At 40.8% G+C, this 19,808-nt stretch overlaps 2 protein-coding genes across 4 annotated transcripts in view; one reads left to right on the plus strand and one right to left on the minus strand.

Moving 5' to 3' along the window:
- The window catches only part of LOC111968153 (fragile histidine triad diadenosine triphosphatase), a 333,296-nt gene extending 325,053 nt beyond the window's left edge, over window positions 1–8,243 (minus strand). Inside the window, exons 1-2 of one of the 3 annotated variants that reach the window (XM_023993738.3) lie at window positions 7,838–8,243; window positions 3,579–3,680 (exon numbers count right to left, since the gene is read on the minus strand). The gene's annotated coding sequence lies outside the window, so the exon portion shown is untranslated. The remainder of the gene's footprint in view (window positions 1–3,578; window positions 3,681–7,837) is intronic. The other 2 variants (XM_023993727.3, XM_023993734.3) reach the window with 2 other exon arrangements.
- A 6,494-nt stretch (window positions 8,244–14,737) lies between these two features.
- LOC111968171 (receptor-type tyrosine-protein phosphatase gamma) overlaps window positions 14,738–19,808 on the plus strand; it is a 328,528-nt gene continuing 323,457 nt past the window's right edge. The window contains exon 1 of the mRNA XM_070442954.1: window positions 14,738–15,276. Coding sequence (XP_070299055.1) covers window positions 15,189–15,276 — 88 coding nt within the window. The 5' untranslated portion in view covers window positions 14,738–15,188. The remainder of the gene's footprint in view (window positions 15,277–19,808) is intronic.

The raw sequence follows: 19,808 nt of genomic DNA on the forward strand, positions 1-19,808 counted from the left end.
TGATCTTCCCTCATTGATCAAGACAGGTTAGTGTTATTCAAAGTGACGCTTGATTTCTGAGTCATGATGTGCAGCACTTTGGGATGGACACTCACCTGTCTTGATCAATGAGAGAAGATCTGAAATAGACAATAAGGCGGCATACATATTATATTGTTGGATTATCTCATGAAGCAAAAATATTTTTAATTTCATAACGTCCAACGTTCCTCCTGTAACTAGCAATGGGAGTTGAGAAGATACCAGTGACTTCCAAGGTGAGAATTAAGGAAGTATCGCCATGTAAAGGTTAGTTGAAAAACATGCTGCCAATGCATTACACTAGCTAAGATGTAATAGTATGAAAGCATTCACAGATCATGTAACAATTCTGTACATCAAACATATAGGCCTACACAATAGTTGCCTACATTATTAGAAAAAGGGGATCCAAAAAGCTTTTTTGGCTGTCCGCATAGGAGCAATCTTTTGGGTTCCAGGTAGAACCCTCTGTGGAAAGGTTTCTACATGGAACTCCAAAAGGTTCTACCTTGAACCAAAAAGGGTTTTTCAAAGAGTTATCCTACGCGGACAGCCAAAAAACCTTTTGGATCCCTTTTTTCTAATAATGTAGTAAACTATTGTGTAGGCACCTTTTTTCTAAGTAGCCGGATATATGGCAAGGATATAGACAACCCTGTTCTTGGAGTGCCACAGGTACTCCTACTCCTATAATCCTGCAGTAGCCACACAGAATGTAATGTTTCTGCATTGCTGTGACTGCTGTAATTTGAAAATTATTCAAAACATGTAACTATTGGAATATACAGTAATGCATAGCCTAGAGCAGGGTTATTCAAATCTTACCCAACAAGGTCCGGACTACTGCTGGTTTTCTGTTCTACCTGATAATTAATTGCACCCACCTGCTGTCCCAGGTTTAAATCAGTCCCGAAATAGAGGTGAAGAATGATTTGGTAACCATGGCCCAGAATTGAATTTTAGGGGCCTACAGTGCCTAAACGTTTGAAATTATGTAGGCTATAGGTCTACAGCACAGAGCGTAAGTGAGAGACAAAATAAAAACAGTGCAGGCAGACATTAACACGTGTAAGCACATCTGTGTCAATTTCTCATAGTGTTTCTGTGAATGGTAATGAGACACATAAGAGATCCCTAGGGGTAGTGTGTAGTAACACAGTAGAGACACCAATTCCCATCACTGGTGGCTTTGGGTGGCTAAGCTCTTTGTCAAAGGTTTGAAGCAGCACATTTCCAGAGAGGATAAAGGAGATTGAAAGGTGAAATTAGAAGGTGAAATTGAACACATATCTCATTTTTGGAAGGGTGATCCTTTTACTTAGTGGTAAGGCAAAGAATATATCTAAAAGTGGCTGACACACATCTCCAGAATTCAGTTCAGTTGTAGGCCTACCTGGTTTAAAGGATTGACCAACAATCGTTCATATCCCCAGGCAAGACGACTAACAAAAAAACAAGGAGCCCCATCATTGCTCAGATGGATCATTGCTCAACTCTCCTTTAGCTCAACCTACTATCTATCTCTTTCCCACCCACTTCCCTCACTTATTTTCCCCAACCCCCTTCCCCCACCTCTAAATGTTTTCTTTTCCCCGCTTCCCCAAATCAGATATGACCAATTATCTTCCAGTATCAGATTGCTGTTGTGCCCAATCAGATCAAGTTAAATTTTTGCTCTTATTGCATGGGATTAAGAGTGAAAGAGACTGAAGAGATGCCAACTGGTTAATGTGATTGGGAATGAAGGCCTTTGTCTCCAATCGGATTAACAGCAGAAATACAGAGTGGGGATAAATGTCATCCACTGGGCACCATGCATTGGAGCTCCGCTCCTTTGTTGCTCTGCCATTGACGTACACTAAGCCCCATGTTGAGACATGACCAGAAACAACACTAACAGGATAGGCAGTGTTGAAGTGCATCACAATAAGCATAGGGGATGATACATTTAAAGGCTTCTACCATGCAACAGGACATATATTGACTTACAATAATCATAAGGTCATGAATGACTTGATTTATGCTCATTACATTTTTGCTGTCATTAACCAGGTTTCCATCCAACCTTTTTAAGCGAGTAATGTACACATTACATAAAAAAATGTCACGACAGGCCTGATGGAAACAGCAAATTTGTCAGCAAACTTTCCAAATGTCTACAAAACAAATACGCTAGTTGAGGTGGGATCTTTTTCTGTCTGTAAAATTTATTATGCAAGAAATGGCAATGGAAATTCCTTTCTGCACAAATATTGATATAATAACCATCATATCGAAGTAAACTTGGAGTCACGTGATGATATGTTGTGTGGTCCACCCACTACGACTAATTGGGAAATAATGCAGTTTATTAGGCTACAGATAAATTACGATGAACTTTACAAGGTGGTGAAAGTACACGCTGTGATTGATGCTCCTCTCCAATAAATATCAAGGTTCTTATTATGGAGACATGATGATCATGCTTGGCTGCCTTTTGACAAATAATCTCGCTCTTTTGTCCATAATAATCTCATCACGTAGGCTATTTTACGCACACTGTATGTCAAGCTGTTGGCTAGAGCGCACATGCCAAGACCAGAGTGGTCACATGCACTATATAACGCACCATTTTTTTGTTGACAAAACCATCAATAGAGTCGGAAATGCCATGGAAACCCATTTAACTTTTTTTTATTTTATATTCAGTACATGGGAATTTAACCGCAAAAGGTGGGTCTCCCGAGGGTCTCCCGAGTGGCACAGCGGTCTAAGGCACTGCATCGCAGTGCTAGAGTCGTCACTACAGATCCAGGTTCGATCCCGGGCTGTGCCGCGAACGGGAGACCCATGAGGCGATGCACAATTGGCCCAGTGTCGTCTGGGTTAGGAGAGGGTTTGGCCGGCTGGGATGTCCTTGTCCCATTGCACTCTAGCGACTCCTTGTGGCGGACGGGCGCATGCACACTGACTTCGGTTGCCAGCTGTACGGTGTTTCCTCCGACACATTGGTGCGGCTGGCTTCCAGGTTAAGCGAGCAGTGTGTCAAGAAGCAGTGCGGCTTGGCGGCGTCATGTTTCGAAGGTCGCATGGCTCTCGACCTTCCCCTCTCCCGAGTCCGTACGGGAGTTGCAGCGATGGGACAAGACTGTAACTACCAATTGGGGAGAAAAGGGGTAAAAAGTATATATATATATATATATATATATATATATATATATATATATATATATATTATTATTATTTTTTTTATATATACACACAGTCATCACGCACAGCCTTTTATTCACAACAGGTCAATTTGATGGAAACCCATCTCTGGCAAAATGCAGATTTTGTTATTAATGCAGATTTTTGAATATTCGCATGAAAATCTGTCACTAATTGGATGGAAACCTAGCTACAGTAGTGAGTACATCCCCTATAACATGTCACCATCTTAATTCATGTATTTTTAGACACAACCAAATGTATTGCCATTTTACATAACAGCTGTCCTTTCCCTCTGCACTGCAAACTGTCCAAGAGTTTAGTCAGATACTGTACACTGTGTGCTTGTCTTGTTTAATCATATTTACCTGTCTATAAGTGTACCTGGACTCCAGAGCAGATCACAAATTTTAGACTTGATGCAGTGTGAACTCCTCTCTGATCTTCTACAGTACCTCACTTTTCTTTACCTGCAGGGGCAGAGACCAGTACGGACATGAGGCTCCATGTAAATGGAAGAGAAATGCAAAGAGAGTTGATATTCTGCTGAGGGTCTGGGCACCTTCCACCGCACTACGGTGGTGACCTTTATGACCTCTCCTTGAAAATCATTCGGCAGGTCTTCTCTCTGCAGCCCTCACACACACAGCCTGACCTCAGAGTGCAAACACGCGCGCACACACACAGAATTAGAACTGAGGAGCCGCTGGTTCTGTCAGCATCACCACTCTCTCTATTCCTCCTGCTCTTCTTTTCGGAAAGTATCAAGGACTCAAGGAACAGTCAGAGATGACTGGATGAACTCGGTGTGTTTTTGTAGGTCACTTGACTTTCAATGTGGGAGAACACTGACCTGAATACAGTACAGGGTTGCTTTATAAGACAATGTGAACATGTCATTTTGTTATGACTTTAGGAAGTGACAGTTGTGCTTGTATTCATATCCCACTTCCAGAACTATATTGTGTAACACTGCTATATAACACTAAATGAATGCCAATGAGGACAGGAATACATCCTGGAGCATGGCTGTTATATACAGTACTTTACCTAAATGCTTTTTTAAGTAATTTTCAAATCCTAATTAGAACTTGCTAAATAGATATAGTCCTGTGCATTCTCAACATGATACAAGAGCCTCTGTGTGTGTTAGATGGGCACAATTAATGATGCACACAACACACTGAACAACACGATACACGGTGGACATGCTGGGGAAATACAGCATACAGAAATTAACACAGGTCTATGGCTGTTTAGTTCAACATTAAGCAAAGAGAATCCAATCAATTAAGTATTGCTGTGGTATGAATAAACAAGTGTATCATTGATGCCAGTTCTCTTGCATTATGCATCCCTGTCCACAAATCTCCAAATTAAGTTTGGAACCAGGGAAAGCAGCGGACAAGTATCACTGATATATTGATCCACACTGGTTTTATTTTTTGTTAAAGTGCTATTGTGAAGACAAACTAGAGGGATGTATGGAGAGCCAGGAACATCAAAAGGATGCTTAAAGGAAAGCTCAACACAAAAATGATATATTTTTCTATTAGTCCACTGTTGATACAGTCCCAAAATGTTTTGCATGTCAGCAGTCAAGTTCTCAAGATATTGGACTTCCAAGAAGCAAAGTGTCACCAACATTTTGCATCATAATGACTTTTCCTTTAAGGAGGAAGTATTGAAGATATACAGTAGAAGGCTGCATGCAGTAGCATGTATAATTATTGAGCTATCTTGTGATTAAGGTGGGCGAAGTGTGTGTATGATTCATTGAGAATAATTCAAACCAAGCACATCCAAATCCGATGCACATTCTGCCATGGACCCTTTTTTTGCATTTGTTTCGGGTTAGGGTTCAAATAACTTGCAGCTCCAAGTAGGTGTACTGCTTAGTTCAGCAGGGGTTCATAGGAGTAGGTGTACTGCTTAGTTCAGCAGGGGTTCATAGGAGTAGGTGTACTGCTTAGTTCAGCAAGGGTTCATAGGAGTAGGTGTACTGCTTACTTCAGCAGGGGTTCATAGGAGTAGGTGTACTGCTTAGTTCAGCAGGGGTTCATAGGAGTAGGTTTCCTGTGAGTGTTAGACAAGAAGATTTCTCTGTTTATTTAATTATTTATTTTTGCAGACAGATGGTCCACATTAGAAGGAGGAGCCATGTGACATCCCTAGACAGCACCACTGAGAACCAGATCATTAAAATGTATTTAATCATATTCGGCATATTAAAAAATCCATCTGGTCACTTCTGGACTCCCACTGTTTCCACAACCTCCACCTCTGGATGTTCTGAGAAGACTAACGGAGGGTCAGAGGGTGTGAAGTGTCTGAAGTGTCTAGTAACATGAGTCCACACATTCAGACATCCACACATTCAGATGTAGTCAATGTAGTTGAAACTTAGTTAAGGTTAAAGCATAGTTCAAGCAATTACATACAGTGCATTCGTAAAGTAGTCATTTTGTTACATTACAGCCTCACTCTAAAATTGATTAAATTAGCACACAGCCAATACAACGCAGGAGTGGCTTTGGGACAAGTCTCTGAATGTCCTTGAGTGGCCCAGTCAGAGCCCGGACATGAACCCGATCTAACATTTCTGGAGAGACCTGAAAACAACTGTGCAGCAACTCTCCTCATCCAACCTGACAGAGCTTGAGGATCTACAGAGAAGAATGAGAGGAACTCCCAAAATACAGGTGTGTCAAGCTTGTAGCGTCATACCCAAGAAGACTCGAGGCTGTAATATCTGTCAAAGGTGTTTCAACAAAGTCCTGAGTAAAGGGTCTGAATACTTATGTAAATGTAATATTTAAGTTTTTTATTTGTTAATAAATGAGCAAAAAAAATCTAAAAACCTGTTTTAGCTTTGTCATTATGGGKTATTGTGTGCAGATTGATGAGGGGGGAAACTATTCATCTATTTAATCCACTTTAGAATAAGACTGCAATGTAACAAAATGTGAAACAATTCAAGGGGTCTGATTACTTTCCGAATGCACAGTAGATTTGTAGTGTACCATGTAAATAGGTATAAATTGGCTACAAAGAGTTTACATTAAAGCTGTTATAGCAGCTGTTATATATTCTGTTATAGCTGGTCCTAAGTTGTATAAGATCATTTGTAAACAAACTCATAAGCCCAGTGTTTCTGACTAATTTCATCAAACAGTAATTCTAGAGTGAGAGCAGGATTCAACATACTTAATCGAGCTTTATTGCAAATCTAATGTTTGCACTAAATATACATTTGTAAAGACAAACTGAAAACAGGTTTCAGTTGTAATAACTAGGCCTACTTGTACTGTGTTAGAACTGTACATGTATGGTCTATATGCAAGCTGTATCACAACCGTGATTGGGAGTCCCATAGGGCGGCGCACAACTGGCCCAGCGTCGTCCGGGTTTGGCCGATGTAGGCCGTCATTGTAAATAAGAATTTGTTCTTAAATGACTTTCATAGTTAAATAAAGGTTAAATAAAAAAAATACTTTGTAAGGACAGGATACAGTATGTTATATAGGGATAGGCCATGCCTATGTGACTAAGTTCATTGGGTTTCTTTTATAAAGACTAAGCTTAATTTAGGAATGACACCGCCTCACAACACAACGTCTACATCAGTCTGTCACACCCAGTAAAATACAATACAATCATTACTGTCCAAGCGTGTAGACTTCAGCATTCTCTCTTGACTCTTCCCATACACTGAATGGTGGGACTGTGCCGCTGTTACACTGTCACTTTGTTTTCACAATCGTTAAAAGTGTGCATCCCAGGGTTTGACGCTGAACGAGAGTGAGAAGCCAACTGGGCCTTTTTGAGGAGTTTAGACTGAAAGTGAAGAGGAGGAGAGGGATTCTGTGTTTTTCTGGTTATTCATCATGGGAAAGGTATAGGCTAATATGGCCAGAACAGAACTTCAATCATCCATATTGGAACACATTATATAACCATACATGCTGATAGACTAAAAGCATGCATAGTTCTGGTGGATCTTTATGATTAAAAGGCCCTTAAAAAAAAGAATAATCCATGAAGTTGAGTTAAATATAAAAAATGGCAATGTCAAATAGACCTACAATTGTCTATTAATTTCCGTTGTACAATCCCCGTCTGCAATTTCATGTTGGATCTTTAAATAACACTACATGCCCATGAAACGTAACTCTCTGAAAAACAGTTTGGCACATTATTTCGCGCTAAAAATCTGTCTAGAATGAACGGTTCTGTAATGAAACAATGTTAAAGATACCACCGCGTAGCGTGGACAAGGCAATGCTCCATTATATTAGGTTTCACTAGATAGAAACGCATCCGTGTACTAAACGCACGTACAGTTTGCTTTCGCTCACAGCGAAATATTATGTAGGCCTATTTTCCGCAATCAGGTTGTCAGATCTTTTAACTGACCGGTGACTGTAGCCTAATGCACATGCATTGACATGTTTCCCATCAAATAAACATTATTAACGTCGAGTTAAGTTAAATATTTTAGCTAATCATCTTCATTCGCTTACAATTCTTAAATCAATACATTCAATCAATACAGCTAAAACGTATAACAATATAGCTGCATTATTTCGTCCTCGTTGCATGAAATGAAAATGACTGGAGCACTCACCTTCCGTGTCTGAGACAGTCTTGATAACCCGAATGATCTATGGGTAGTGCAGTTCTGGTGTTGCACAAGGGTTCTGGAAGTGCCTCTCTAGCATGTTAATGTGACTACAAGTTCCACAATGAGTGTAGCCACATACGCTTATATGCACGTTCTGAATCCCTAAAACGTCATACATTGGGCGCGTTTGAGCGGATCCCTTTTGTCAAGTCGGTGACCAACCTTTCAAAGTGGGTTGCATTATGGGGATAAAAAATCCGACTTGCGCCTACTTGTCGACTGCATGAACTTTACAAAATTCATGTGATCAAAGGTCATGAAATTTTGACTGCAAGTTCTGCAGTTGCTCTTCACCAACTTCTTCCTACAGCCATCGCCGCAATGTGTGAAGCTCTATTGTCAACCAATCACAAGTATGAGTAGCTGCAGCCCAATATGGCGACCAGACTATTGGGGAGTGGGTGTGTCGAAAGGAGTGGGTGTATGGAAAGCGATTCAGATAATTGGGCAGGTTTGTTGGCACCCAAGACCGTTTTGCTTGGCTGATTGGGCTGCACTACGAGTCGATAGCAAGCCGGCGACCAGTGCTGAGTGTTGACAAGTCCGCAGGCACATGGTTGTGTCGCCGGCGGTAGATATTGTGGCGATTTTTTTCTCTCACATGATTTTATTTCAAGTAGGATAGCAGTAGGATAGCAGCCTACACAAGAAATAACTAATATTTATAACCGTCTAGACGTCACACTGATACATATATCCTGGACTAACTGGTGCCCCCGCACATTGACTCTGTACCAATATACAGTCTACTACTCAATGGGGAGGGCATGAACGCAACAACACTGGGACACGGTGCCCTTTGCTCCCCATTGACAAGCACTACTGTCCAGCAACCGGAGTGGGAAGTAGCTACCTAGTAGCCAATATCAGGGTGACAGTCACAGTAAGCACACGCATACAACGCATGAAGCAACAGTACACCCATCATCAATACTTTTAATAAAAAATAAACAGTCATCAGTTTTACAACTGAACATTTAAAATTATCTGTGTAAAACTAACACTGAAATACGACTCAGACTAATCCTCTATCTTAAAAACATCAGTCCAAACTCTCACAGTACAGTAGCTCAATGTAATAGTTGTATGGTAAGAAACGGAAGACAAAAACACAGCTCAATCAAAAACGTCTAACCTAATAGCAGAGCACTTTCGACACAACTCCTTTCCACACACCCACTACTTTCCTTTCAACACACCCACTACTTTCCTTTCAACACACACACTTCTTTCCACACACCCACTACTTTCCTTTCAACACACCCACTACTTTCCTTTCAACACACACACTTCTTTGCACAACACCCATACTTCCTTTAACACACCCCACTTCTTTGCACACAACACCCACTACTTTCCTTTCAACACAACCACTTCTTTGCACACACCCACTACTTTCCTTTCAACACACCACTTCTTTGCACACACCCTACTTTCCTTTGAACACCAACCCACTTTCTTTGCACACACCCACTACTTTCCTTTCAACACACCCACTTATTTGCACACACCCACTGCGTTCCTTTCAACACAGCCACTTCTTTGCACACACCCACTTCTTTCCTTTCAACACACCCACTTATTTGCACACACCCACTACGTTCCTTTCAACACACCCACTTCATTGCACACACCCACTACTTTCCTTTCAACACACCCACTTCTTTGCACACACCCACTACTTCCTTTCAACACACCCACTTCTTTGCACACACCCACTACCTACCTTTCAACACATCCACTTCATTGCACACACCCACTACTTTCCTTTCAACACACCCACTTCTTTGCACACACCCACTACTTCCTTTCAACACACCCACTACTTCTTTTCAACACACCCACTTCTTTGCACACACCCACTACTTTCCTTTCAACACATCCACTTCATTGCACACACCCACTACTTCCTTTCAACACACCCAACTCTTACACACCCACTACTTCCTTTCAACACACCCACTACTTTCCTTTCAACACACCTATTACTATGCACACACCCACTACTTTCCTTTCAACACACCCACTTCTTTGCACACACCCACTACGTTCCTTTCAACACACCCACTTTTTTGCACACAACAACTACTTTCCTTTCAACACACCCACTTCTTTGCACACACCCACTACGTTCCGTTCAACACACTCACTTCTTTGCACACCAACTACTTTCCTATTCAACACACCCACTTCTTTGCACACACCCACTACTTTCCTTTCAACACACCCACTTCTTTGCACACACCAACTACTTTCCTTTCAACACACCCATTTCTTTGCACACACCAACTACTTTCCTTTCAACACACCCACTTCTTTGCACACACCCACTACTTTCCTTTTAACACACCGACTCACCCATACTCCGGTCGGCATACTGGGATGCTGCTACCCCCTTCTCACCAATCATTAGGGTGTTTTTGTTTCACCCATGCGAATGTGATCATAGATATGACTGAAACAGGAACCAACATTGCCACGATTCATGTATTACAGTGAATATATATACAAATGAATGTGACATTTGAGGCTCTCTTTCACGAATTGATTGTACAATGTACACATTGGATTTCAGTTTGTGGGTGTGTGATATTGGGGGTTGGAGATGTTTATTTTTGACATTATAAAGAAAAACATATAAACAATGGCAACACTGCCATGTTGATCTGAAACTTGCCTTACCAATCAAACGCACCCATAGACTATTCAAAATGTATCCTAACAGTACTATTCTATAATGATATTGAGAAGACCTACTTTATTTTACAAATTGATTGATTTACAAATTCCTAATTCATTGTAGGCTAATTGTAGGTAACGTTTGAACTACAGTATGTAGGCTTTACTGTAGGTCTTTATGTACCTTTTTAAAACTGGAAATGGGATATATTGTTGATATGGATGATCCTTCCTGATGATTAGTTAGATGAGTAGCATGATAATAATTCAAAAGAGGTTTATTATTGGAAGACATATTATGACTGATATCTGCTGAAAGTATTTTAATTCACTACCACTAATATCCAATTAACACAGAACATTAACTGGTAAACAGCAAGGTAGACGAGAGATAACCAGGGAAGAGCCAGTCAGTAGAATGTAATATAGAATGTGAACCATCCCTCAAGGCCTATAATTCAACATTACAGCACTACTAATTAAACACTCAGTTAAACTGACAGACCAGGGTGATTTTGGGCTAATCTACATAGGTGAAAGAGAGAGTGTATTAGCAGCTGCAAAGTTTATGAAGCTTTTTATGTGGGTTTTAAATTGGTTGTTAGGAGACTAACCAAAAAACGCTTCATTGTCCATCAGATGCCACTCAGCGGAATACTTTTTGTCATAAAAGTCACCGTTTGGTTGAGTCCACTGTGTGCAGTTGATTGAGAAGAAATGTATTGATTCACTGTTATACAGATGTCAGTGGGAAGATGTCAGGCAGGAATGATCCAACATCTTGGCATGACAGACTGAAATACAGTCAAATTGGTACCCTAGTCAGCAGAGTTTGCTGATTCTCCAATCCAAGTGTCCAATATACTGCCTTTTCTTCCAATCGAACCACCAGTAGAAGTTGTCTAATAATTATATGAAAATATGTAGACTCTTCAGATGCTCATACATGTGTTAAATGAATTGCCAGAAGTTGACACCAGTTGTCATGAATTTTAGTTTCAGTACATCTGTTATGCAATTATTATTATGGAAGCAGGTTCAAGTAGTGTCACCTTTTTGCCTTTACAAGTCAAGGACCAAACAATGTTTTGCTTAACCCTCTACAATCGTGGGAATGGATAGTGCTAAATTTAAATGTTTCTTACAGAAGAAATATGAAATGCATATGCATAACCCTGGTAGCATTTGAAAGGAAACAGTTTGGAGATTATGGGAAAAGTATTAGACCGAAGGTGAGACCTGAGACAAGACTGAATCCAAACATAACACTGTTGATTTTATGTGCATTTTACATTTATTGTACTTTCCACCACATTTGTTGATAATGAAAATACTCTGGATATATTCAGTAACATGATAAGAATATTACTGGGAAATGTGGGGTAGATTCAACATAAGACAAAACAATTACAAGGGTTTGAGTGAGAGGACTAGCTGGTGTCTCCAAGTGGCCACACACCTCTCCAATGCGTGCACAGTTCCTAAGTAATTTCAATGCACTTTTATGACTCAAAGCTCTCCTATCTGTGCAGTTGAGGAACTACCGCAAGCACACTTGTAGTTGTTTTGTTTGGAACACAAACCTGCATCCTGGCCATCACACAATTACTGTTGTTACCTCAATCCAAAAACAGTCAATTATAAATCACAATCTAGTTCAGGTGGGCATAATTTGAAAGCTTGTTCTATTGCCAACATGACTAGCTAAGTTATAAAATATGATATTACAGTGTTAGGCTTCACAGTTCAAATTCAGGGAAACACATTTTAATTTTGTCATGAGTACGTTCAGGTTTGTGTGCTGTGGCAAATTTTCTTCACAATAGACAAACACAGGCTCATTCTGTTCAGAACAACACAATGCCTTGTCATCTTGTAACTGTACATCAAACATAGTGATCAAAAACGTTGACACTGTATATGACATGAGTTTTATGCTATGAAACTGTGAAGTGCACATTTGGATTCACAGATGTTTGGCTTGTTTGTATGACATCAAAGTGGTAATCATGATAATCCTCAATGTCTCATCTTTCAAAATACATAGAGTCCTCTTCATGTTCAGCTTTTCCCTCACTCAGACAACAACAAATGTGCAAAAGTTGCCCAAGCGCAGAGCCATATCCATGACGTCATACATAGCATGTTACTGTACAGCCACTGCGTTCCAATTTAGGTGTTTATGAGTGCAAAGATCTGCCATTTTCAGGTACGAGTGTAAAGGGCTATGGTATATGTTTGCAACATAATACAGTTTGTCTTTAATGCATCATCTCTATTGTTTAGTCCCCTACATGTATAGCTCATTGTGAATGAGAATGGTTTTCTACTGCAATTGGCATTGTATGTTGTTGACAGTTTGCCAACATAATCGATTATATGTCAAAGCTGAAGCTGTGTAGCCTTTGTCAAGGCCATATTTGTTTGTTATGGCTTTGTCCTGTGTGTGCTTGTTAGTTTTTACTCCCACACACCGAAGGGGTGTAGGCCTATAACATTGAACAACCAAATACAGTGGTTTTTTTAAGGATCTTTTTTTCAGGTGTGCATAATAATGTATGGTAAAACAGATAGACATATAGACCAATAGATTATAGAACTGTTTCCATTAATACATGTCAACATCAACAGTCAACATCATATGGTAATTTATATTTAATTCAACCTGCCTCTAAAACAGCTTTTTCAGATCGGCTACCATGTTCCATTAAATGGCAATCTGCAGTTGCTACATCCATCTTATAAATGAATGAGTATAGCTTACCCATTGATTCTTGAAGAATATAATGTATTGATGCCTCAGGAGCTTAGTTCAACTGTCGTACCCCATCAGAACCCAAAATATGAGCTTGTTTTACTCCTTTGTTCATAAACAATTTAAATGTAAACAAACAATGTAGCCTATATCCTCAAAACATGGTTAAAACTATAATATCGATATCATGGATGATCAGTCCCTGTATCCATAGCTCTGTCCATGAGTTTGAGAGTGGGTACATTTTTTCAGCCCCAGCTGTTTACTAAATCAGTGGCGGGTTGTCACTTTCTTATTGTTCGAAGTGCAGATTGCCCCTTTAAACTGTTGGCTATTGGGTTGGGGGTTGATGGGTTGGCGCCCCCCCCTTGGGTTGTGCCGTGGCGGAGATCTTTGTGGGCTATACTCGGCCTTGTCTCAGGATGGTAAGTTGGTGTTTGAAGATATCCCTCTAGTGGAGTGGGGGCTTTGCTTAGGCAAGGTGGGTGGGGTTATATCCTGCCTGTTTGGCCCTGTCCGGGGGTATCATTGTATGGGGCCGCAGTGTCTCCTGACCCCTCCTGTCTCAGCCTCCAGTATTTATGCTGCAGTAGTTTATGTGTCGGGGGGCTAGGGTCAGTCTGTTATATCTGGAGTATTTCTCCTGTCTTATCCGGTGTCCTGTGTGAATTTAAGTATGCTCTCTCTAATTCTCTCTTTCTTTCTTTATTTCTCTCTCTCGGAGGACCTGAGCCCTAGGACCATGCCTCAGGACTACCTGGCATGATGACTCCTTGCTGTTCCCAGTCCACCTGGCCGTGCTGCTGCTCCAACTGTTCTGCCTGCGGCTACGGAACCCTGACCTGTTCACCGGACGTGCTACCTGTCCCAGACCTGCTGTTTTCAACTCTCTAGAGACAGCAGGAGCGGTAAAGATACTCTCAATGATTGGCTATGAAAAGCCAACTGACATTTACTCCTCAGGTGCTGACTTGTTGCACCCTCGACAACTACTGTGATTATTATTATTTGACCATGCTGGTCATTTATGAACATTTGAACATCTTGGCCATGTTCTGTTATAATCTCCACCCGGCACAGCCAGAAGAGGACTGGCCACCCCTCAGAACCTGGTTCCTCTCTAGGTTTCTTCCTAGGTTCTGGCCTTTCTAGGGAGTTTTTCCAAGCCCCCGTGCTTCTACACCTGCATTGCTTGCTGTTTGGGGTTTTAGGCTGGGTTTTTGTACAGCACTTTGATATATCAGCTGATGTAAGAAGGGCTATATAAATACATTTGATTTGATTTTGATTTGATATAGCTGAACAGTGAGCTAATACCCGGCGCTAGGATCCGGAGGAGTGAGTGCTGCATCTCTCGCGCTCCCTCTCCCCCATCTCTCTCCCCTCCTCTCCTCGCCTTTTCTCCCAAGCCTGTTTTAAAGTCTCTGCCAGACTTCGATTCACACGCTACTTCCTGGATGGAGGAATGGAAAGCTTCCAGTGCCGCTCCAACTATTCCCTCTCTGTTTTCGCCAGCAGAACCGCTGCAGCTCTCCGATGCATGGACTAGCCTACTGCCACTAGCGTCTTCTGCTCCTATCCCCTCGATTCTTGTTGAATGAACTGATTCAAGCTCGAAAGCTATATCTCTCCTAACTGACATGTTTTTCTTTGGGAGTATCAAGAAGCTGTTTGGAAGGAGGTTTTGAGAAGTCAAGACTGTTTTCTGGACGTTCCAGACAGCACTGAATATAATTCCACTGAACAGTCACTAGCCTACATTTAGCAGCATTTGCGCTGTTTTTACGCAGCGGACATTAATTATTTGCTCAGACGGATAACTCAACAGTTGCCCTTTTTGCTCTCAATGTTCATTTTGTCATGCGGAGGCTACTGCAATCGTGTTGCTGGTGGATCTTGTCTCTGATCTTGTCTGCCTTCGTTCTCTTTTGGGCCGACTGTCATCCTGGTAAGTTTTTCGAAGTCGAATCTCTGTTTTCCAGGCTTGGTGATGACTTGAAAAGCCGTGGAGTAGTTCTAGGGAACATTAGTGCAATATGACTAAACTCAGCTCATACACGAGTGGCATATTAAGGACCTGTAATGTTGACGTGTTCAGTCTATAACATAATGCTGTGCAAATTTGTTCCATGCGCCTTTTTCATAATTAGAATACACATTCAATCAGACACTAACCACGGTCAACTATATTATTTGGGATTATGGAAATGTACATTTCTGACGCCAAATGATTTGCTTTTCCATGGCTATTTTTTCGTGAATCTATTATATCTCCATTAGGTTACAGTCATTCTAAGGTGGTGAAACTCCCTTCCACTTTATCTCCATCAACTCGCGACGCGCATTTATCACCAGGAAAGATCATGATAAGAATTAGTGTAACCAATATAGACTATTCTGTTCCAACAACTATCTGAAATGTATATACAATACTCAGAAATAGACTTGATAATTGACAGCGGATCGCCCATGCAACGAAACCGTTATCTCCCAACCGTGAGGCACACAGATCAGAAAAGACAAATCAACGGCGCTGCAAACATGTAGATTTATCTTTGTATGAGTCTATCTCACATTCCAAATGAGTTTAACTACAAGGTTATGGATTAACACATAAAGCAGATAAAACAATCATCGTTAGCGGGCAAGCAACAACAGGTATTTGATACCCAACTACCCTCATTTGAGGTCCAGTTGACCTCGATACAGAATTGTTTTATAACATATTATAGGTTTAGGCTACATCCTTGAGTCTTGGAACAATGTTCCTATTCCTACTTGCCTAAAAGAAAACGAGAGAGTAACGATGACTACCCGAATCAATGGAAATCTTGCTCGGGGAGAGCTTCGTAATTTGGAATGCTAAATAGAAACATTCCTATAAATACTTGTCGATATTTGACTATGCTCGGACTAATAAAGGTCCTTGGGATTTGCGAATATAGGCTATAACACACCCGCACGGACGCTTAGATGATTCGCACCGTTGTCCCTATGGTTTCTTTGTAGAATTTGTATTTGGGTGACCTTGACTGAGTGGCACGCGAGTTTCCTCAAGCTTTTTGAATTTGATCTGATGACTGCACGTCCAAGAAATGTATTTGTGCCTGCTTGACAGTCCCTTCAGGGGAAGGCGCTCCTATGGACGCTCCTGGCATCTTCAACACAGATTATTTTGTTTTATCATACGCATATATATAAATCCAATATGTGAGATGTTTTTTTTTTTGTAGAATGAAATGATCACAACTTTGAATGAGATTAATTATACATTACGTCTTGTTCTGCTATATAGGCTTATTTGCAAGCCAAGAGACTAATTTTAATTCCCATGTAACCTTGATATGTAATTCAATTATTTTACATGGGATCCAATGTCTCTGAAGAGAGACGACGTAAAATCTACAGGGAAAGTATGAAGTGCATTGCAAAGCATAATGGTAATTTACATGCTGGAAATACATTGTGTGTGTGTGTCACATTTTATCTCTCTCTCTCGCTCTGTGTTGGTGATGATTCATTTACCATATTTTCTCTAACTCTAAAATATGAAAATATATATATTACTGTGCTGTGTGCTCTTTGCAAATCCAAAACCAAGTCTAGTCCGTCACCCCTGGTCTCTACCGTTTGGATTTTGTGAAACAAAACTTAGCCTACTTTACTGAGGAATCCACACTTCATACTTGATTTCTAACTTCTTCTGACATTCCATCATAAAAGCTGAAGGAAACATGGGGATGGATCCTTGTTAACCATTCTGATTCCTTTCATTTTGACTCGTCTCCCTTCTCACATTACATCTGATCACTAATCTAGAGGGAAATCAACCAGAGGGACGGGGATCAGTCAGAAGTGGGGGTCAAACTGCAAAGAAGAAGGATGGAGGGACAGAGGGAGGGATGGATGTGGTACACACCCCTCCCCCATTTCCCCCCTAAATGGTACTAGATAAGGGTTATTTGGCTTGTAACCATAGCAGAACCCTTTTTGGTGTTATATAGAACTCTTTTTGAAGGTTCAATAAAGAATCATGCTCATAAGGTTCTAAATGGAACCTGTATGGTGCTATAAAGAACCCTTTCCTATGGTTATATTAAGAACCATTAAAAAAAGTTATATTTGGCACCAAAAAAGGACTCCGCTATGGTTACAACCCTCTTTGGGGCTATATAGAAGCTTTGTTTATGGTTCTTTGTAGAACCTTTATGGTGAATGGTTCTATAAATAGTGTTTCTCAATCTGAAAGGTTCTTTGTAGATCCTTTCGAAGAACCATACAGTTTTACATTTTTTTACTGTGGTTAGCCTTGTTATATTGTTAAAATTCCATAGGTGTTATTATTGTGTTAATTGACAAGTTGAATGAAGTGAGCTACCTTTGGAACAGCTGGGGGTCCCTGAGGAGAGAATTGAGAACCACTGACTGATTGAGTCAACTGTTTTCAATTGAAACAAGGCCATACATGAGTCTTTCACAAGACACCATTACTGGCCATAGTCATATGCTGAACAAAAATATAAACACAACACGAAAAGGGTTGGTCCCATGTTTCATGAGCTGAAATAAAAGATAACAGACATTTCCATACGCACAAAACAATTATTTAGCTCAAATTGTGTGCACAAATTTGCTTACATCCCTGTTAGTGAACATTTTATCCTTTGCCAAGATAATCCTTCCACCTGACAGGTGTGGAATATCAAGAAGCTGATTAAACAGCATGATTGTTACACAGGTACACCTTGTGCTGGGTACTATAAAATGTGCAGTTTTATCACTCAACACAATGGTACAATTGCACGCTCCCTCAAGTTTTGAGGGAACGTGCAATTGGCATGTTGACTGCACAAATGTCCACCAGAGCTGTTGCCAGATAACTGAATGTTCATTTCTCTACCATAAACCACCTCCAAAATTGTTTTAGAGAATTTGGCAGTACATCCAACCACGTGTAACCATGCCAGCCGAGGACCTCCACATCCGGCTTCTTCACCTGTGGGATCGTCTGAGCCCGGCCACCTGGACAGCTGATGAAACTGAGTAGTTTTTCTGTCTGTAATAAAGTTATTTTGTGGGGAAAAACTCATTCTGATTGGCTGGGCCAGGCTCCCCAGTGAGTGGGCCTGGCTCCTAAGTTGGCGGGCCCAGGCCCACCCATAGCTGTGCCCCTGCCCAGTCATGTGAAATCCATAGATTAAGGCCTCATGAATTTATTTAAATTGACTGATTTCCTTATATGAACTGTAACTCAGTTCAAATTTGTTGAAATTGTTGTGTTTATATTTTTGTTCAGTATATATAACATGCAATGGCATAACACAACACATTAGATCAACTGGAATGACACGGTTGCACAAAAGAGCTGTGAGCAAAGCACGCCCCAAAATATTCATAAGAACCACCACCTCCACTACATTTTAAAATATCGGTAAAAGAGCAAAGAACCCTTTTGTGAACTGTAAATAAGCATTGAAGAGCTCAAAGGGTTCTTTGAGTCATTATGGTTCACATAGAACCCTCACCCTTCCCAAAGAATCCTTCAGGAATACATTTTTTTTAGTGTGTAGCTCAGCAGTAGTGCCAGAATTCAGAACAGGAGGAGGATGGAGTTGCATTAGAGGAGTGATGAATGCTTGAGGAACAGGACATTGTCACAGAAGGGCAAATACACGCCCCAAGGACTGGGACTGTCTCTCTCTCTCTTTCGCTCTCTGCTGGTGTGCAGTGTGTCGAACATGAAGGTGTCAGCCTGCTGTATGCAACATTAGGGGTTGGGTGGGACGGGTAGCGAAAAGCTGACTTTTATCACTTCTGTATGTGTTGCTGGAAGCCGTTGTTTGACAAAAGTGAAAGTTTTTAGTTATGACTAAAGTGATAGTAAGAGAGTGAAAGAGAATGCCAGTTCAAGGATAAAATATGTTATATTTCATCACCAATATTTTCTGTTTTGTATAGTTCAACTAGTTTAACTAGTTTATTGGACTGTAATAGTTTATTACAAACTGTGAACTTTACCCCCTGAGCATTAAACATGCTTTAACTGTTCACAATACTCACACTCACATCTCCTTCAATGTCATGTCAATAGGTGGCAGGTAGCCTAGCGCTTAAGAGCGTTGGGCCAGTAACTGAAAGGTCGCTGATTCGATTCCCGGAGTCAACTAGGTGAAAAATATGATGTGCCCTTGAGCAAGGAACATAACCCCAATTGCTCCTGTAAATCGCTCTGGGTAAGCGTGTCTGCTAAATGACTAAAATGTAAAATTACTTCTGTAATCTCGGTTAACCCAGAACTAAAGTCTTGCATAATTGGATAGCTGCTTGATTAAGTTCTGGGTCCATACATGTTAAGAGAAGAGATGCTAGAACGAGGAGCGGAACCGTAACGAAGAGCTTCACCCTTTCTCTTTGCAAGGTATGGGCAAGTATATGGACCAAATGCCCCCCCCCCCCCCCCCTTCCGAAATTCGAAAACCT

This window comes from Salvelinus sp. IW2-2015, linkage group LG1, assembly GCF_002910315.2.
Source record: "Salvelinus sp. IW2-2015 linkage group LG1, ASM291031v2, whole genome shotgun sequence".
NCBI classification, from domain to species: domain Eukaryota; kingdom Metazoa; phylum Chordata; class Actinopteri; order Salmoniformes; family Salmonidae; genus Salvelinus; species Salvelinus sp. IW2-2015.